At 40.3% G+C, this 19528-nt stretch overlaps 6 protein-coding genes across 6 annotated transcripts; 3 read left to right on the forward strand and 3 right to left on the reverse strand.

Moving 5' to 3' along the window:
• Positions 1-4721: 4721 nt before the first annotated feature.
• On the reverse strand, positions 4722-5213 carry LOC123721321 (cyclin-dependent kinase inhibitor 1C-like). Its single transcript, XM_045679797.1, has one exon. The coding sequence runs from the start codon at positions 5211-5213 to the stop codon at positions 4722-4724; it is 492 nt and encodes a 163-aa protein (XP_045535753.1).
• Positions 5214-6779: 1566 nt separating this feature from the next.
• LOC106718093 (28S ribosomal protein S7, mitochondrial) lies at positions 6780-8210 on the reverse strand. The gene is made up of 4 exons (XM_014512096.2): positions 8028-8210; positions 7755-7949; positions 7276-7510; positions 6780-7105 (listed from the first exon to the last, which is right to left on the reverse strand). Exons 1-4 carry the CDS (start codon positions 8099-8101, stop codon positions 6887-6889), a joined length of 723 nt encoding a protein of 240 aa, XP_014367582.2. The 5' UTR covers positions 8102-8210; the 3' UTR covers positions 6780-6886.
• Positions 8211-8482: 272 nt separating this feature from the next.
• On the forward strand, positions 8483-10453 carry LOC106718092 (DNA-directed RNA polymerase I subunit RPA43). The gene is made up of 4 exons (XM_014512095.2): positions 8483-8732; positions 8963-9154; positions 9710-9862; positions 10044-10453. Exons 1-4 carry the CDS (start codon positions 8554-8556, stop codon positions 10402-10404), a joined length of 885 nt encoding a protein of 294 aa, XP_014367581.1. The 5' UTR covers positions 8483-8553; the 3' UTR covers positions 10405-10453.
• Positions 10454-11359: 906 nt separating this feature from the next.
• Positions 11360-14813, forward strand: LOC106718060 (dual specificity mitogen-activated protein kinase kinase 4). Its single transcript, XM_014512052.2, has 8 exons — positions 11360-11622; positions 11727-11919; positions 12139-12291; positions 12548-12692; positions 13048-13217; positions 13343-13472; positions 13669-13889; positions 14183-14813. The coding sequence occupies exons 1-8, from the start codon at positions 11589-11591 to the stop codon at positions 14364-14366; spliced, it is 1230 nt and encodes a 409-aa protein (XP_014367538.1). The 5' UTR covers positions 11360-11588; the 3' UTR covers positions 14367-14813.
• A 261-nt stretch (positions 14814-15074) lies between these two features.
• LOC123721322 (transmembrane protein 186) lies at positions 15075-16657 on the reverse strand. The gene is made up of 3 exons (XM_045679798.1): positions 16621-16657; positions 16088-16315; positions 15075-15797 (listed from the first exon to the last, which is right to left on the reverse strand). Exons 1-3 carry the CDS (start codon positions 16655-16657, stop codon positions 15502-15504), a joined length of 561 nt encoding a protein of 186 aa, XP_045535754.1. The 3' UTR covers positions 15075-15501.
• LOC106718221 (transducin beta-like protein 3) lies at positions 16657-19526 on the forward strand. Its single transcript, XM_045679879.1, has 2 exons — positions 16657-16796; positions 17107-19526. Exons 1-2 carry the CDS (start codon positions 16774-16776, stop codon positions 19463-19465), a joined length of 2382 nt encoding a protein of 793 aa, XP_045535835.1. The 5' UTR covers positions 16657-16773; the 3' UTR covers positions 19466-19526.
• The last annotated feature ends 2 nt before the right edge of the window (positions 19527-19528 follow it).

The raw sequence follows: 19528 nt of genomic DNA on the forward strand, positions 1-19528 counted from the left end.
ACGACTTAAGATCGTAAAACTAACGGAAGAACTAGATATGGCTCGTTACAACAAAGATATAAATAAAAAACATTGCTTTTGTACGTGACAAACTTGAATATTTCAGAATTCTAAATAAACTCTAAGAATGTGAACCATTACGAATTGCAAGTAGGACAAACACCTCAAGAAAATGAGTTTTTTTTTTTTTGTTGACGCGGGGAATGCATTTACGCACTTCGCCGTCCGTGCTGCGGGGGCAGCAGGGACGGTTTCGTGTGGGACTCGCCGGCCGCAGAAGGCGACCGGAATACCCACTAAACCCCGCGGTGTTCTCCTTCGCCTGACCGGGCCGTGGCATCTACGTTAGTTTATCCACGACCCGGCTAGGGGAGCCCCTTAGTAGGGGCTCGACACGTGTAGGGAGGGGCTGTTTTTAACACCCCCTCCCATCACCCTATGATGCCCTCCCTCGGAACACAGGAGAGAGGGCATCCGCCACATTCGGCGCAGCAGGCCCCCCGGCCTGCCGCGCGTGGCCACCTCAAATTGGTTGAAGGGCCGCGGCGTACCTCGTACGCCGGCGGCCCCTCGCTGGGGCCCTGCGGGGCGGCAGCGTTTCGCTGGCGAGTTCCCGTTCCCGCAGGGCTTCTCTCTTGGCCGCCATCACCTCGCGTGCAAACGAGGCGATGGCGGCCCAGCTCTGTTCGCTGTCGGCCATCGATCTAACAACGGCCGGCAGCGACAGATCGCGTCCTATTGCGCCAGTGAGTGTGGCGCGTTGAGCGTCCCAGGCCGTGCACACGGCGAGCGTATGCTCGGCCGTGTCCACGGCGCCGGTCGCACAATGTCGGCAACCGGGATCCGACTCAATTCCCACAACTTCACACAGGTAACGGCCAAAACAGCCGTGCCCTGTGAGAAGCTGCGTCAGGAAGTAAGTCGGCTCCCGGTGCTTCGCCTCCACCCACTGGCGCAGGACGGGGCGGACAGCCTCGACGAGTCGCCTGCTCACCGAGGTGTCCGCCAACCTCTCCTCCCATCGCCGGAAGAGATCGTCACGTCCTTCCTTCCTCCAGCGTACGATCTCTTCCGGGAGGGGTTCTACACCTCTTTGCCGCATCAGGGCCCTTCTCCGGTAAACCTCCGCCAGGACCCCGGCTTCGAGGTCCCAAGGGAGGCTCCCGGAGATGAGGCACGCCGCCTCGTACGAGACGGTGCGATACGCTCTGGAGGCCCGCTGAGCCATGGTCCGTTGCGCACGTCGCAACAGGACCATGTTATCCTTGCTCAGGGGCCTCGACGCCCAAATGGGCGCTCCGTAGAGCGCCTTAGAGCGCACCACACCGTCGTATAGGCGGCGGCATACACCGCCCGCCCCCCCGCAGTTGGGGAGCAGCCTGGTGAGCATTCCCGCATACTTCACCAGCTTTGGTGCAAGTATCCGGAAATGCTCACCGAACCCCCATCGGCTGTCGAGGACGAGACCAAGATATTTCATAGTCCCCCCGACAGCAATGGGGGTGCCGCTCACAACGATGGAATAGCCGCGGGGGGGCTTAGTCCGAGGCCCATGGAAGAACATGGCCTCGGACTTCTCGAGGGCCACGTTGAGGCCCAGGGCCCTGATGCGGCGCACCACGTGGGCCGTGCCCGCAGTTGCGAGCACGCCCGCGTCCCGGAACGTTGGGCCCCGCGCGGTGACCAGGGTGTCGTCGGCATAACAAAGAACTTCGACACCCCGGAGATTGGCACCGCGCAGAACCCAATCGTATCCGATGTTCCACAGGAGCGGCCCGAGGACCGACCCCTGTGGAACACCGCACGTCATGTCCCTGCGGACTACCTGGTCTCGGGCCGGATAAAATATGGCCCGGTCGACGAAGTAGTCCGCAAGGACTCGCCTGAGGTACCCCGGGACGCGGTGGTACCTCAGCGCCTCCGCGATTGTCGGCCAGGGGATCGTGTTGAAGGCGTTCGCGATGTCCAGCGACACCGCCAACAACACTCCCCCGTGGCCGACAACCTCCTCGACCCTGTCCCTGAGTCGAGTGATGGCGTCAATGGTGGACCGCCCGCGACGGAAGCCGAACTGGCCGCCGCTCAAATTGGGCCCAACCGCCTCCATGTGCGCGACGAGACGCGCAGCGAGCACTCGCTCGAACAGCTTGCACGCCTCGTCGAGCAACACGATGGGGCGGTAGGCCGACGGCGAGTCGGCCGGGCGCCCGGGCTTCCGGAGAAGCACGAGCTTACCCGTCTTCCACCGCCGCGGGACTCTTCCGGACGCCAAGCACTCCGACAACAGGGACAGCGTCTCCTCCTGAAGGACCGGCACGACTTGGGCGAGGGCGCGCCCAGGGACGCCGTCTGGGCCCGGAGCGCGGTTCTTCAGCCTTAGCTTCAGAATCGCGGCTCCGAGCTCGGCCTCAGATACGGGCGGGATTACCTCGCCCGATACGGCCGGTCCCTCAGGATCCGGCGCCGCCATCCTCGGCGGCACCCACTCCTCCCTTGCCGGGAAGAGGCAGCTGACCACCTGCTCTGTGAGGAGCGGGTCGAGAGACCTGGTTAGCGGGGGGGCCCATGGTCGGAGCTTTTGGCTCACGATTTTATATGGGCGCCCCCACGGATCACGGTGCAGGCTCTCGAGCCACTCCTTCCAGGCTTCCTCCTTGGCGGCCTTTATGGCCGAGGTCAGCGCCGCACGAGCGGCCCGGTACGCGGCGAGCAGCAGCGCCTCTTGGTCCAGGTCCCTCCTGCTTCTTCTGCGGCTGCGGGTGTACGTGCGGCGTGCCACCTGACAAGCCGTACGAAGACCGGTCAGGTGAGGTCTCCACCAGTACACCCGCGTTCGCGGGAGGGCCGGACCTGCGCGTCGCAGACGCGAGTCAGTGCTCCAGCTAGTCGCTCGCACCTCGCGTCTGCGTCCAGGCCGTTCAACGTGCCATTGGCGCCCCACCTCTCCACAATGGCCGCCTCCTTGGCCAGCTCCGGGTCCAGGGTGGACACCTTCCACCGTGGGCCCTCTCCCGGCAAGGGACGGTCCGGTGTTACGGCCGAAGCGTCCGCGGGGGTGGAGACCATGTCGAACCGGATATACCGATGATCCGACAGAGTCTCCACCCCCTCCTCCACTCTCCACCTCCTCGTGCGGCGAGCCAGGGCGGGGCTAGCGAATGAAAGATCCACGATGGACGCTTTTTTTTTTTTTTTTTTTTTTTTTTTTTTTTTTTTTTTTTTTTAACGTCAGGAAATGCATTTACGCACCCCTACGCCGGGCTGTGCAATGGCGTAGGGAGTGTGGGACTCGCCGGCCGCAGAAGGCGACCGGAATACCCACTAAAACCTGACTGCCCTCCGACGCATTATGGCGGGGCCACGGGAACGCGTGAGCTTACTTCCGTGACCCCGCCTGCATCCACGATGGACCCGCCCTGACTGCGCACGCACGTCTGGGCCGCCCCCCTGTTCAGGAGGACGAGCCCCGTGGACACCGCCCAGTCCGCCAGTGTCTCCCCCCTGAGGTCTGTCACCGGAGAACCCCATGCACTCGATTTGGCGTTGAAGTCTCCAGCGAACACCACAGGGGTGGGGTGCACATCGGCCACAAGAGCGCCGACTTCAGCAAGCATCCGCTCAAAGTCGGCAAAACTCCTGCTCGGCGCGAAGTACACCCCGATCACTGCAATGCCGCCCAGCGACGCAAGAACCCAACCGCTACCCTTTGTTACACTTTCGAAGGGTGTGGGGCCCGTGCGTCGCCAGGCGACGATAGCCACCGAGCCGTCGCGATCGCCCGCCCATCGCGGGCGCGGACGTAGTACGGCTCGGCGACTATGGCTACATCGATCTTCCACTGCGCCGCGGTCTTGATCAATAAATCTTGGGCCGCGACGCAGTGGTTGACTTGATTCGCCTGCAGGATCGAGACACTGGGGGCCATTATTAATGGGCGGTGTCCATCGCCTCCACATCAGCTGCAGCTGCAGCTGTAGACGACGAGGCGGGGGGTCCCTGATTGCCCCCGCCTTTCTTTTTCTTGCCACATTTGGTAGGGGGCCGGTTCATCGCTGGACACTTCTTGTGTCCCAGACGATGACCGGCCTCCACGCCCTCCGAAGCACAAATTGCGCAGGAGGGCTCCTCCTCGCACGACGCAGCCTTGTGGCCCGGCTGGCCACACCGAAAGCATAGCTCGCTGCGGTCGACGCCGCAGTCGCACTGCACCCCTAGGTGGCCGGGGACCAGGCAGCGGTAATACCGCTGCGGCCGCGCCTCCAGGAGGGTTGCCCTCGCCGTCGACCAGCCGACCGTGAACCGGCCGGCGTCGACGATCTTCTTGGCCGCCAGGACGGGGCATTTCACCCACACGGTACCCTGGCGGCCAGGTGGGCGATTTATAACGCCCACCTTTACACCTCCGGGAGGGCAACCCCCCAGCTTCGCCACTTGCGCCGCCACCGCCTGGCTGGTGGCCGCATCGCCCAGAACGGAGATGCGTATCTCAGCGCAGAGCTCCGGCCGGGAGACGCGGGCTACGTCACCGATGGTCGCCCGCAGCTTGGCCGCCAGTTCATCGGCCTTTTGGCCCTTGTCGGCGCCAGCCACCTCCAAAACTCGGCCGCCGGTTCTCGCCGTGCGGAACCGGAGCCCCTCTATGCCCAGGGCCGAGAGGTCGACAGACTTCTCGGCCTTGTCCAGGACGGCCTCGTAGGTCGTCATGGACCCCTCGGGTAATGTTATGACGACTGCTGCCGTTTTAGGAGCACGCAGTCGCCGTCGGGGCCCCTCTTCCTCTTCTTCTTGGATGCGGCGGGCGTCGCGGGGGCCGTTGCCGCCTGCTTCGGGGCCTTCGCCTTCCGCGTCACCACGTTCCAGGCCTCCTCAGGTTGGGGCTGGGGAGCGGGGGGCGCCGGCTCTGGCTTGCGGGCGGCCTCGGCCTCGCGGGCCGCCAAGCTCTTCTTGCCCTTCCCCTTACCCTTTTTCGCCGCCGCGGCATAAGTCGCAGCGGGGACTGGGGTCGGGGCGGGCACCGGCTCTACGGCCGGGGCGGGCACTGGCTCTACGGCCGGGGCGGGGGCAGCGCGCTTCGCCTCGCGGCGAGTGCTGGTCGCTCCTGCGGTGGCGGCGGTGGCGGCGGCGGCATTATGTGCGTCCGCACCCAGCGGAGGGCGCAGCCTCGGCTCAGGCAGCAGGCGGTCACCAATTCCCGCGATCCGGGAGTCTACCATAAATAAGATCTCCTCCCGGGTCATCTGCGGGGGGGGCAGCCGCCTGCCGCTTTACCGCCTCCAGCTCCGCCCTCATAGCGGCCAGCTCGGCCTGCAGGTGGGCGACCTCCTGCGACTCAGTGCGGGATCGAAGCGCTAAGAAAATGAGGTTAGTTCATGAAACCTTAGCATTAAAATAAGCAGGTAGCCTTTCCTTGATGATAATCATTAATTAAGACTAAAAAGAGGTATTTTTTTATTTACTCCTCTTTCTTAGCCTTATTAAGTAGAAGCGATATGGAACAAAAACATATTACCCGACACTGTTAAAACTACCGGCATTTTGTAGTGTTTTAAATTTTGACTATTAAGACAATCATGAAAGAAACGATGAAAATAAATAAACCCATTTTATTTTAGATAACAAACTTCGACATATTCAAAGGGAAATTTATACATTGAATGGAAATAAATACGAATCCTATTTAAAAATTGGCATTTAAATATTTTCACTTATTGGCAGATCTTGAGGGTAGATATTTTCAGACAGTATCAGTCGCACGTATCTAAAATCGATTAATTATAATAATCTTATCTTTCAGATTACACTATAAAAAATACGTCGAAAAACATCTTCAATTGTATAGTTCATTTAACCACTTTTCTGTGAAATTATGAAATTACTTAAATGTATGAAATGCAAAGTAATTGCTAATAATAATTTATCAAATAATAGTAAATGTGTGTTGGAAGAGGATCGGCCATAGTTGAAAAGAATGAAGCTACTTTAAACTTTATAATAGTTTTTAGCAAAATCACAGGACTAATGACATTTAATAAACCATTAAACTAAACTATGTTCCAAAGTAACAATTCAATAAATAAGCCTTAAATAATAACCAGGTATAATTAGTCTAGGGACCAAATTATAGCACCGGAATAATAATTAATTCGTTTTCACAAATTAACTATCCGAAGCGTCTAGGTTAAGCAAGCGAAGTACAACTAGTGAACCGAGCCACGCTAGAGCCAAGACTGCCTTTCAAATAATGTTGCACGTCTTTTATAGCGGCAGAGCTAGTAGTGGGGAGAGTGGGGGCATCGAATGACGCAATCGGTGACGTGATCAGTGCACGTGTTGTTTACAGTTTCGCTCAGGTGGCGCGCGGGCGCCGACATGTGCATACATTTGATTATAATCTTACTAATATTATAAATGAGAATGTTTGGATGGATGTTTGTTTGATGGTATCTCCGGAAAGTCACAACAGATTGTTATGAAATTCGGCATAGATATAGATCATAGTCTGGATGAACACATAGGCTACTTATTATGTTTTTTTTAATTCCGCGCGGACGGAGTTGCGGGCGATAGCTAGTAATGGATCATTTTAAATAATCTTTCTTAATCCTGAGAATTTAATTTAAACTTTAGAACATCACCTTGTTTTTGATTCACCATTGTTGAACTAAAATGTAACCAAAGTCAACTTTAAATGTAAGTTGAGTATTTATTTCTATACCTGATAATTGATTTTAAACTCTTGGCAGTAAAATTAGGGAACAAAAATACTTTTAGTAGTTTTTATATGTTTATTTATATTAAAACATAACTAAATTACTTAGTGTACATTTTCTACATTAAATGCTCACAATTTCTTATAATTTTTATAGCTGGCAACACAAAACACCCACTACTGCCATCTATAATGAGCATAAGCCCTATTTGCCTCACACTGTCTATGAAGATCTTGCTTTCTCTTCACCACTTTGCCAGTATTATTAGCAGCATCTAATAGTTCCCAAGCAAACTGTTCAGGAAAATGTACTGTCCTATCTTTTTCATTTGCAGCATCCAGTAACCATTTAATAGCTAAGAATAATGATCTCTTTTCAGTTATAGGTCCTGGTACCTAAAATAAAAAAAAATTACATATATCAATCTGCTGATCCCTTAATTTTTGTTCCTAGTCTATGTACTTGTAGACATAAAGCGAAAAATTTGAGTTCATAAATTTTTGTTTGTCTTTTACAAAATTTTAATGGGAATATAATACCATCTTCTAAATTCCTTATAACATACCTGATAGGTTATGCCTCCTCGTTTAATAGGAGTAAGCTGTAGTAAAGGCTTACAGTTTTCAATTGCCTTATGCAATACATCTTTTGGGCTTAATATTATCTTTGACTTCTCTTCTGGTGTTGTAGCTAGGTGGTACCGTTCAATTTGTATTCTCTTAATATTCTCAAATGCTTTTTCAACTAAACTGCGAGCCAACTGTTTCTTACCATCTTCCATCACATGATTTATAACTTTACTACAAAAGACATAAGCAGTATAGTTCAGTACAAGCCTTTTCCAGATATATAATAGTTTTACAATTTAATTAGCATACCAGGTTTACATAAATCAGTATTGGTTTTTTGTGTATAAATGAAAGTTCATCAAGTTGGTGGCTTTTTTTTACAAAAAATGGCCCAAGTTAACAACTATAACTATTATACATTAAAATTTTTACTAAAACTACATTTTTATAAAAATGAATGCATGAATATCCTTACTTTACAATTGGATCATGATACACAGAGGACGTCTCGTAGGAAGCTGGAGGTCTGAACGGAGTAGTAGCCAATTTAGATAGGTCATTGTTTTCAATCAGCTTTGCCTGATCTTCCTTTCTAAATATTGGATTTTGATAATAATCAGGAAAACTTGTTGGTCGAGAATAAAACCTGTTTTGAGTTATCTTCACGGTACTGAAAAAAAAAAAACATAAAAATAGGAGTTATTTACAAAAAGAAACATTTGTAAGGTTATGTTTATTTTTGCATTACCTATTGAACGCACATCGGCTTAGCTGTGATTGACATCTATTCAATAAAATTAATTTATTAGTAAGATTTCTCATTATGGCGTTAAATATAATCACCAAATAAATGTTGCATTGAATCAAACGCTTTAATTTTAATTACAAAATGAAATGAAAAGACCATTTGACATTTCACTACATTTAATGTTGACGCTTAGTGCTTGACATTGACAAGCTCGACAATTGGGACAAACGCAATATGATTTGTTTCAAACTTCAAGCTGCGATCAAGGGTGTTAATATTTAAATTCTTTCCTTTGCATTTTAACTTTTCCATACTTTATAAATTTACAGTGAAATATGATATTTTAAATTTAAAGTACAAATTTGTCATGCAAACACTGACCTATTATTTTTTCCATTCTTTAAATAAAACAATTTTTTGACATAATTAGACATAAGTCGCTTTGACATAAGTGACATGATATGAGGGGAATATTTTTGTAATGTTTTGTTATTTTATAACATTTGGTTAAATTAATGATTAAAAGATGTCTGCTATTATAAAATTCGAATTAAAAGAGTTGAGAAAACTAACCAATGATAAAAATTCTTGTGTTGTTGAAAGGAAAGTGACTCAAAATTTAGCTTTACAACCATGGTGTTTAGGGAACTTAAAAGAGTCTATAAAAAAGTTATTGGATTACAAAATTGGAAAATATGATAAAGAGTAAGTAGAATTTTTTGCAATACAATTAACAAAATATGTTTCAATAAAATATGCCTTTTGTAACATAACCATCTTTAGGAAGTGTGTAATGAATATACTATACATTAACTAAAAGAAAAAATCTATAAAGGTTCCACAGAAGTTTAATTCATAATATAGGGCATATACCCTATATTCTTAGCAACTGATACTTTTATTCCATCAATTGTTTATATTTTAATTTGTTACAGATTTCAAGGAATAATAATGAGTTACAAAAATTTACGTGTTCTTCAAAATGTTGGAACAATTCGAAATGACAATGGCGATATATATTTTCAAGTACAAGCTGACTACTTTGTGTTTCAACCCCGTGTAGGTGCTACTTTAAAAGGCATTGTCAACAAAAAGAGTGTTACACATTTAGGAATTCTGGTTCATAGGTAAGATACCACATTTTATACCCTTGTTTGTAAATATTAGGTTGTCACAAGTTTAATGTAGGTTTGATCCTCAGATGATTTTTAGTTTGTTTGATTGAATTTATCATTATTTGTTTAGACAGTTAAAGATGATTGCACTTCCTACTGGCTTGATGACATATTTTAATTTAATCTCACTTACTAATTTTATTTTTGCCAAATTGACAAGTAAGAGTGCACAGTTCTAAAAAGTATTCGAGTTACTAAGCTTATAGGGCCTTACCATAAAAATGTGAGACAGTGTTTCAAATACATTTTAGCTTATACATCAACCCTTTTGTACTGGGAATCTAGCACCCGGCAGTGATTTTTGACAAATCAGATTTATGGTGAAACATTGAGCCATGTTGACATCAATAATGTCAAACAGCAGCGGTCAAAGGGTTAAAATTCCTGTGTAACTAAACAGTGTCTAACAATATTTTTTGGAGTAATACAGATATTTTCATAGCTAGAAAACTGCTTCCTTTAAAATGTATATTAGCATACTATATCTTCTTTTCATATTTCTTACAGAGTTTTCAATGTTGTTATACCAAGACCCACAGAAGAACCAGGCAACAAATGGATTGGTACTACTATTGATGAAGGACAAGAAGTTGTATTTCGAATTGTAGTTTTGGATCTGTATGGGGCGTTGCCATATATTAGAGGAGAACTTGATGAAAGGTAACAAAATATGAAAAATATTTGGGACACACATTTAAACTCAACTTTGTTTAGGATCTTTTTGGTAATTACATTCATGTCAAAAGTTGAACCTAATTTTAAACCCTGTCTTTCAGCATATTTACTAATAAATACTATAATTTTATTCAGAGATCATTAAAATAATTTATTTCATTTTCAGGTGGATAGAAAATGAGTATGAGGAAGAAATCATGGATTCAAAACCATCAAAATCTAAAGTCATTGATGTTTCATATGTTGATTTCAACAAGACAAAACCTAATGTGGCTGAAAGAGCTATAGGTGATGGATGTGAGCAAGTGACTCCACAAGTAAAATCAAAGTCTCTCAAAAGAAAGGATAGCAGAAACAGAAATGGGTCTATAGATGACAGTAATCAAGAAATTACTAATGGTCAACATGATGATGTGAAAAGTGTTGTCACAGAAAAAAGCAAAACTAAACGACACAGTAAACATGAAGATGCAGTTAGACAAATTGAAACAAGTACGAAAGTGTCTAAAAAACAGAAAAGAATATAACATTATGGAAACCAAAATAAATGTATACCATGTGTATTATATACATATAGAATTTTCAAAAAAACTTATGAAATCACTTCCTTTGTGCACTCATTATCAGCATTTCCTAATTTCATTTGGTCTAGTGATTTACATATTTTAACGTACTACACGTTAAAATATATGAATTCTACTAAATAAATACGGTAACCACATACCTAAATACCCAAAAAGTTCCGTATATTTATTGGGCACTGTTCGAATCATTTCGAGGTGAGGATTGTAACAGTACCGCGGGAACACAATTCGTACAGTATTATTATTAAACCTAAAACGTACTCTTAAAAATTACATCAGTTTCACGAAAAAAACTTGAGCAATTAGTTTATATGTATACTAGCGACCCGCCCCGGCTTCGCACGGGTGCAATGCAAAATATACCTACTACAGAATAAATGCACAATTTATTTAAGGTACTTAAATGGATAAGGATTAATGCTGTATTGTTTAAAATCACTTCGTAAAAGAATAAAAATGGTTATGCTGGGTTATCCCTAAGAGATAGACATATACCATCGCGGACTTTTTTGTTGAACTTTTTAAGGTGAACAATACTGTAGGTACATTATTTTGGTCTATCTCGTAGGGTTCAGCCAGCGTTTGCAATATAAGCGCAAAAAAACGTGCTTATTTACGACATCACATTAGAAAACTTTAAATTTATCAGTGTTTCTCTACTATATTATGCATTTATTATACATACAAACGTTCCTTAAGAATCACTCTATCTATTAAAAAAAACCGCGTCAAAATCCGTTGCGTAGTTTTAAAGATCTAAGCATACATACGGACATACAGCGAAAGCGACTTTGTTTTATACTATGTATTGATTGATAGTCTGTTACCGAGATGTTGGAATAGTGGCAACACTTTCAATTAAAAATATCATAGACGCTGAAAATTTATGTACTCTTTGCTCGATACTCTGTGAAAATGTCAAATTTTGTCGTGTGTCTTGTCTATAGTCTGTTTCTGTTGTCGAATTTTATGGCACCTACGATGCATTATTTAGTCAAAACATCTTAAAATGTGTTGTTAAATTAAACTAAACGTTGCAATTTAACTTCAAATGGCGGATTTTGGAGTAAACACTTAAAATAGGGGCCTTCAACATAATTGATTGTTGTTTTGCAGTGTTTATAAAGATGTCGAAGAATGGCGAAGTATCGTCAAGTCAAGGTAAACCTCGATCAAAAAACATTCAGTTCGCTTTATCAATGAATTCTTCTTATATAAGTAGGTTTACATGCTTAAATAAATGTTTATGAATTTATTTTTTACAGGGCCAAGTAGACCAAACGTGCCAAAACCAGATTTAAATTTATTCACTTCAGAAAAACGCAAAATGTTAGATTTACAGCTTGGTGGACCATCAGGTGATGGGGCAGCATTTATGCCGTTCCCTTCAAATCCACCGGGGCCGAAAGCGAGAGTCCCAGCGCGTACTATCAGAGACGTTTTGCCTGACAATACCAGGTAAATATTAAAACTAAACAAATGTGTTTATTTCGAGAAACATTAGCATTTCCGATTGCATTTTAACATCTTTCACTAAATGTAGTTCAACCTGCGACTATAACAGTAATAATTTATGGAAAAAAATGAAATTTTTAAGAACTATTATCAGTTTCTTCTTATCTAAGCTTGATTACCATTTCTTTTCATTGTTTATTAGTCTCGTTTTTGTATTTTCAGAGACAGATGTAGAATTTATCCTACAATGCAGTCATCAGGAAAGTTGCAATTATCAGCTACAGAAATATATGATTTTACTGCAGATGACTTACAGGATCTTGGTGAAATTGGTAGAGGTGCCTTTGGTGCAGTAAATAAAATGGTTCACAGAAAGTAAGTACAGATTATTTATTCATCTTAATAAAAATTGTTAATAATTACTTTACCTTGACTTCAGACTTAAATTAATCACCTTGAGTAGTAGTGAAAATAACATAAATTGATTTGTTAAAGATTTGCTTTTGTGATTGGTTGTTTTTGTTTAATTTAGAATGTTAAAATTTATTTATTCTATTATGTTTACCATGTATTATTTCATATGTTATTTCCTTTGTGACATTTAACTTACACAGATCTTATTTTATAATAGAACCAACAGAGTGATGGCTGTGAAGAGGATTCGTTCCACAGTAGATGAAAAGGAACAGAAGCAGTTGCTTATGGATCTTGAAGTTGTCATGAAAAGTAATGAATGTGTCTACATTGTACAGTTTTATGGGGCACTATTTAAGGAAGTAAGTACAAAAAAGTGTTGCTTGGATAGCTTATGTTTTTTTTAATACTAAAACTATTTCTCGCCCTTGACTTCATCCATGCAGAATTAAATAATAACTTAATAAGTACCCTATATGTTCTTCCAGGCTATGTTCTACATCTGTGCCAAATTTCATCAAGATTTGTGGAGTTGTTATGGAGATACCTTGTAACAAACATCCATCCATCCATCTAAACTTTTGCATTTACAATAATAGTAAAATTTGTTTCTAACACATTGTGTGCCACTGTCTTGTCTGGCAAGTTCATTTTCCAAAAAAGTTGTAGTGGCGTAAAATGAATTTAAAATGTTATGGAAGGAAAATATTTTTTCAGGGTGATTGTTGGATATGCATGGAACTGATGGACACATCTCTAGACAAATTTTACAAGTTCATCTGTGAAAGGATGCAGACTCGAATACCTGAAACTATTTTAGCTAAAATTACTCTTGCAACAGTCAAAGCTTTAAATTATTTAAAGGAGAAGTTAAAAATTATTCATCGGTAAGTGATTAAAACAAAAAAAAAAAATTACCTAACATTGTTTGATATTTAATCTAAGACAAAGGTAAATTCACAAACAACCTGGATGTTTATTTGTCGTAAAAAATTGTGATGCTTATTTTCAGGGATGTAAAACCTTCTAACATATTATTAGACAGAAGGGGGAACATAAAACTATGTGACTTTGGTATATCAGGTAAACTGGTGGACTCAATAGCGCGGACTCGGGATGCTGGATGTAGACCCTACATGGCAGTAAGTATAACATATATTAGTAAATTATTACATTAAATAATTTTGATAAATTTTACCATTTTAAAAACAAAATTTAATTTTTTATGTGATGGTAGCTGCAGAACGCCTTCCATTAATGAATTGATTCAGTATGGTGATGGCAAAAAACATTCAGAGACAAAAAATCTTATAGACTAATTGAAAATGTATTTTGTAGCCAGAACGGATTGACCCAGGTCGTGCAAGAGGATATGACGTGCGCTCTGACGTTTGGTCCCTTGGAATAACATTAATGGAAGTGGCAACAGGAGCCTTTCCGTACCCCCGTTGGGGTTCAGTGTTTGAACAGTTACAACAAGTAGTACAAGGTGATCCCCCGCGTCTCACCAACAAGAACAACTCATTCTCAAACAACTTTGTACACTTTGTCAATACTTGGTAAGTTATTTATAAGCAGTTTATAAGTTAAGGCTATAAATTTAAAAAATATGCTATAACATGTTATTTTTGCTAAATTTATGCTATCACATGTTATTTTTGAAAAATAGGATAAGATGGATGAAAGTCCTACTATAGCTTTTGCAGTGTATTTGATTTGCATTAAACATAGATCTATGAGAAAAATTAATTGGATTTTTAAGTAAAAAGTTTACTTCTATAACAGTTACAGACAGAGAAGAATCGGAATGACTATATATTTATACTAAATTTACCTCATACTAATTTTTCAGCCTCATAAAAGAAGAAAATCAGCGACCAAAATACAACAGGCTATTAGAGCATCCATTCATTAAAGGTATAGAGCAAAGTCGGGCTGACGTTGCGGCCTATGTGTGTGAAATCCTCGATGCAATGGAGAGGAACGGAGTTAGCCCATTCACCACAGACCAGCCCGCGCAAGCATGGGTTGACTAATCACAGATAGTGTAGACATGGCTAGAAATTAATTCTAGACCTAGCCTAGTCCTAGATAAAAACCAAACACATAGAACACTTATCATAATCAGCAAGTGAATTAATGAAGCATTGGGCTACTAGAACCCCTGTTTCTCAAGCTTTAGCCATGCAAACAGTATTGTGGAATATAATTTATATCCATCTTGTCACATTAAAGTAGATGCACTTTAATTTAGGTTTCATAAAAACAAGAAAATTTGTAAGTTCAACATCGGCTTGCCTTAGTAAAATCTTAGAGAAAGGGTTGAATTTTGTGTCTATTTTATACTGTGAGAGTATAAAAATGGCATAGTATAAGGAATACGCTAGAACAAGTAGGAAAATTTTTGTAATATCTTCTGCAATCCTTATAGCACTAAAAGATACGACAACTTTTATATTTTCTAAGTAAATGTTGTCGGGTTCCCATGAATACAAGTTAGTTTTTTTTTATATTACATATTTATTATATTTGTCAGTTTTTAATGTATAATTTGTTTTTATTTATGTTTAATACAATGCAATATGAAGTATTTTTTTTTAAATCCTAATCAAGTTGATAAATAAATATATTTTATTAATCAATTTTATTTATTGTAATCTTTTATACTACCCATGTTTCAATTCTAAATTACATAATTTCTCGGTGAAATTCACATATTTGAGTAAAAATGTTTAATAAAATATGATGGGAGCCTTGTCTTGTTGGTTAGAAATGTTAAAAATGTAAAAATAAATTTTTATTGTGTATGTGAAATGCTTATTATTTTATTTGGCTGACTGAGGTACACAAATTTAAGGCCATTTAGGTCTTATATATAGGTGTAATTTTGTAATAAATTTGTAAATACAGATGGATAATAATTAATTGATAAGTAAACAATTTAAAGCAACCATTTTATATGGTAGTAATACACTTAAATTATAGACATAAAAACACACATGCAATTGATTTCCATTCTATTTAATCTAAATTTATTATATTTTAAAAATGGTTCACAATATTGTAATATTTAAGGAATAGAATGATGTGATGCATTAATATTGCTTGTTTTCTTTTTCTCCTTTCTATTCCCGTAATAAATAGATGTATCAAATACATTTTCTTTGTTAGTTATTCTAAAACTTGACCTACTTTCGTAGCATTGATTATGTTACCATATTTCATAACAAGTTTATACTTTGTGCCATCAGATAGATGTGGAGTGCAATATAGTGAGTCGGTAAACTTTGGCGCCAAATCATATAATGGTATCCAATCATCTGCATCTATTATTCTATCTTTCCGCCTCCCCCAGAAGTCTACTGAGGATATTTTTATAAATTTATTATCTTCACTTATATATAAAAATCCTATCATATTCCGAAATGGAATACTGGCCAGTGATAAAACAGCAGCTCCAGTTATACCTAAAAGTAAACGTAATTAGTTCATTATATGTTTTGTTTATTGTATAAATCATGTTCTGGTTGATGCAAATATATAGTTACGTTTTATTTTTAGGGACCTCAGTTTACCATTTAATAATTTCTCCTCGCACACATGTAGTTTAATTATTAAGAAATCTATGGGACACTAAGGTACTTCAAGCAGTAAGAGTATCATAGCAGTCTTATAAAACAGCGAGAGAATTTAATTTGCATTAACAAGAGACTTGGTGTATCTTTCCTGTAGTATACATAAATAACTAATTACTTACCTATGTATGATGTCGTGAGAAACGCATTACTCGACAAGACATTAAACATTTCCAGTAAGCCACAGCTAGGTATTGCTATACCTGTTCCCAAAAAATGATATACTTTCAGTCTGTGAATAATTGCTACATACTTGATTTGCGGAAATGAATATACCGTTTCAAAAGTATTTTGATGGCAAACATTATTTGTAACTTTTTGCGAAGAAAAGTTTTTGCTTACGTAATTAAAAATTCTACTTTTTAACATATTAATAACTTTAAAGAAATATTTGAGGTTATGTTATTATTGTTCGTTTGACATGACAGATTGACAGATGTTTGTGACTTTGTAATACTTCAAAAAGGCAGAAGGGAAGAAAGTATAGAAAAAAAAGATTCGTGGTTGGCTTCAATATTTTGTGAAACTTTACTGTAAAAAAAGTAATTTTTTCAGTGATTTAACTTCTATTTGATTTAAAGCTTACCACTTCATTAGAAGTAGAATTATATTTTATGAATTCCAGTGTACGTCTAAACTTTAAACGAAACGAAACGTATCGTTTTGACTTTTGTCAATTTGTCATATTTCATTTAGAAATTGACGTTTTTGCCCACGTGAGAAAAGAAAATAAATATCAATTTAAAACCAAGGTACCTACTGCAAGATTCAAGAGAGATATCTTATCAAAATTTATGTATATGACAAAATGGCACACATGCTAAAAGAATTGTAAGTATTTATTTACACCCCCACTCATTTTTGTTACTTATCACCGGTCTTTCTTTGATATTCGTTTAGTCCAAAAAGTCTTGTAATTTAAATAACTATGAATTTTTAAATAAGCTTTGTTGTGTTTATCTTTTAATGCCGATCTACATAAATGTTACTGCTTTAACGTGCATTTTATCATCATAACCCTGTTCTTTAAGGAGGTAAAATATATTATGTATTTTTAAATTAATTTGTAACGTTATGGTGTGTAAACATAAAAAAACATATATTTTAAAGAATAATTGATATAATTTTTTTTTTATTATAGGTATGAAAAGACTAATGAGTACACTGCTGTCTATACTGGTGGAGATATTCAGTGGACATCAGATGGAGGACAATTTCTTTGTCAATGCGAAGATGTGATCAAAGTTATTGACATAAACACACTTTCTAATGTTTTAACAATTGGTGAGGTTAATGAAGACAAAGAAGAAACTGACCAGATTTACACATTCCAACTCTCTAACAATAATGAGATTGTAGTGACTGCACATAAAAGTGGTTTGATGAAACTATGGGATAAAAATACAGGACAACAAAAAAAGGTTTGGCGATCTGGTCACAAAGGAGCAGTAGCACAACTGGCATTTGATTCTACTGATACTAATATTGCATCTGGTGGTTCCGATGGTAACATCAGATTGTGGGATCTAAATCACTATACTTGTATTAGTAGCCTTCATGGAGCTATGGGAGTCTTCACAATTGTCAAATATCATCCAGATGTATCGAAGCAATTAATCTTTGGTGCAGCTGATGATACAAAGATAAGATCTTGGGACTCAAAATCTGGAAAAGAACTACAAATATACTCTGGACATTTTAGTAAAGTAACATCTCTACTTTTTACACCTGATGGTGAGCATATGGTCAGCTCTGGTAGAGATAGAGTTCTTATACTATGGAAAATTAATGAAAGTAAAGCTCTCAAAGTTCTCCCTGTCTATGAAAGTATTGAGACAGCAATATTATTACCACCATCATTCAGAATACCTAACTTCAAGAAGAAGTTAGAAATGGATGGTATATATGTTGCTTGTGCTGGTGAAAAGGGAGTTGTTAAAGTATGGAATATGCAAATGAGTCGTCTAATGTTTGAACAAAACAATAGTCTTGTTTCCCCAGCAACTGAGGAAGGTGGATTAGCAATCACTCATTTACTATTTAATGAAGCAAGAAATATGCTATCAGTTGTTACAGTAGATCATAATATTATCATTCATGATTTGGAGACTTTTAATTGTTTAAAACAAATGATTGGTTTTACAGATGAAATATTAGATATAATATTTATAGGAAAAGATGAGACACATTTTGTTGTTGCAACCAATAGTCGAGACTTGAAGCATTATGAATTAGATAATTTGAATTGTAAAATTGTAAAAGGACACACTGATATTGTTTTATCACTTGCAAATTTCCCAACCAAACCAGACATGTTTGTATCATCAGGAAAAGATAATACAGTTAGAATTTGGATTAATCTATCTAATAATGAAATACAATGTTTGGGAGTAGGATACAGGCATACTGCTTCTGTAGGGTCTGTATTTACGGCTCAAACATCAGACAAGTTTTTCGTATCTGTAAGTCAAGATAATTGCTTAAAAATCTGGGATGTGCCTAAAAATCAAGATGTGGTCGATGTAAAATTAAATGCGACGCATACAGAATTAGCTCATCAAATGGATATAAATTGTGTTGCTGTGTCGCCCAACGATAAAATAATTGCTACAGCATCACAAGATAAGACTGCGAAGCTTTGGTCTGAAGATTTAATACTGTTGGGAGTTTTGAAAGGGCACAGAAGAGGAATATGGTGTGTTAGATTTTCACCAGTCGACCAAGTGGTGCTAACGTCTTCCGCCGATAGTTCGCTTAAACTTTGGTCTATAGCTGATTTGAGCTGTCTTAAAACATTCGAAGGTCACGAAAGTTCAGTATTGAAAATAGAATTTTTAAGTAAAGGTCAGCAAATTATATCGAGTGGTGCAGACGGTCTTTTAAAACTCTGGAATATAAAAACTTCTGAATGTAAAATGTCCTTGGATAATCATGACGGAAAAGTATGGTCATTGACAGTCAATAGAAACGAATCTCTAATAATAACAGGAGGATCCGATTCCAAATTAGTGAAACTAAAAGATGTGACCGTAGAACGACGCGAAAAATTGGCCAAAGATAGAGAAGAATTGATTTTACAAGAGCAAGAATTACAAAATTTATTACATGATAAGAAATTGGTAAAAGCTTTGAAATTGGCATTAAGAATGGAGAGGCCCTTACATGTCCTTAAAATAATTAATGAAGTTTTAAAACACGGCCACAATAAGCTTTTTGAAACACTAAAAGAAATAAATCATACACAAAAAGAAACACTTTTAAGGTTTGCTGTAGAATGGAATACGAATAATAAAAATTGTCATGCGGCTCAAATAGTATTCAATATATTAACCCCAGAAATTATTTCCGGCAATCTAAAAGTGGCTAATTTAGAAAGTTTTATCGAAGCATCGCTCCCTTACACTGAACGTCATTTCGAAAGGCTAACAAATTTGTTACAAGATTTAAATTTTATAACATACACTGTTAATAGTATGCAACCACATGCGGTTAAACATTAAAATTGTAAAATTACGTACACCGTGTTTTAATTTAATTTAACCACGATATGTATCATAGTTCTA

This window comes from Papilio machaon, chromosome 10, assembly GCF_912999745.1.
Source record: "Papilio machaon chromosome 10, ilPapMach1.1, whole genome shotgun sequence".
NCBI lineage: Eukaryota > Metazoa > Arthropoda > Insecta > Lepidoptera > Papilionidae > Papilio > Papilio machaon.

What these genes read in the sequence shown, in the direction of transcription:
- LOC123721322 (XM_045679798.1), bottom strand. Translation starts at nt 16,657, where the DNA reads ATGAAATATGACAAATTGACAAAAGTCAAAACGATAC. An exon ending in GACAAAAGTCAAAACGATAC is followed by an intron (nt 16,316 to 16,620) that starts GTTTCGTTTCGT and finishes AAAGTAGAATTT; the next exon opens with TTAATTACGTAAGCAAAAAC. An exon ending in TCTCACGACATCATACATAG is followed by an intron (nt 15,798 to 16,087) that starts GTAAGTAATTAG and finishes GTTTACTTTTAG; the next exon opens with GTATAACTGGAGCTGCTGTT.
- LOC106718060 (XM_014512052.2), top strand. Translation starts at nt 11,589, where the DNA reads ATGTCGAAGAATGGCGAAGTATCGTCAAGTCAAG. An exon ending in ATGGGGCACTATTTAAGGAA is followed by an intron (nt 12,693 to 13,047) that starts GTAAGTACAAAA and finishes ATATTTTTTCAG; the next exon opens with GGTGATTGTTGGATATGCAT. An exon ending in GATGTAGACCCTACATGGCA is followed by an intron (nt 13,473 to 13,668) that starts GTAAGTATAACA and finishes TGTATTTTGTAG; the next exon opens with CCAGAACGGATTGACCCAGG.
- LOC106718093 (XM_014512096.2), bottom strand. Translation starts at nt 8,101, where the DNA reads ATGAGAAATCTTACTAATAAATTAATTTTATTGAATAGATGTCAATCA. An exon ending in TATCATGATCCAATTGTAAA is followed by an intron (nt 7,511 to 7,754) that starts GTAAGGATATTC and finishes TGTCTTTTGTAG; the next exon opens with TAAAGTTATAAATCATGTGA. An exon ending in GAGGAGGCATAACCTATCAG is followed by an intron (nt 7,106 to 7,275) that starts GTATGTTATAAG and finishes TTTTTATTTTAG; the next exon opens with GTACCAGGACCTATAACTGA.
- LOC106718221 (XM_045679879.1), top strand. Translation starts at nt 16,774, where the DNA reads ATGGCACACATGCTAAAAGAATT. An exon ending in GCACACATGCTAAAAGAATT is followed by an intron (nt 16,797 to 17,106) that starts GTAAGTATTTAT and finishes TTTTTATTATAG; the next exon opens with GTATGAAAAGACTAATGAGT.
- LOC106718092 (XM_014512095.2), top strand. Translation starts at nt 8,554, where the DNA reads ATGTCTGCTATTATAAAATTCGAATTAAAAGAGTTGAGAAAACTAACC. An exon ending in ATTGGAAAATATGATAAAGA is followed by an intron (nt 8,733 to 8,962) that starts GTAAGTAGAATT and finishes AATTTGTTACAG; the next exon opens with ATTTCAAGGAATAATAATGA. An exon ending in AGAGGAGAACTTGATGAAAG is followed by an intron (nt 9,863 to 10,043) that starts GTAACAAAATAT and finishes TTTCATTTTCAG; the next exon opens with GTGGATAGAAAATGAGTATG.
- LOC123721321 (XM_045679797.1), bottom strand. Translation starts at nt 5,213, where the DNA reads ATGGTAGACTCCCGGATCGCGGGAATTGGTGACCGCCTGCTGCCTGAG.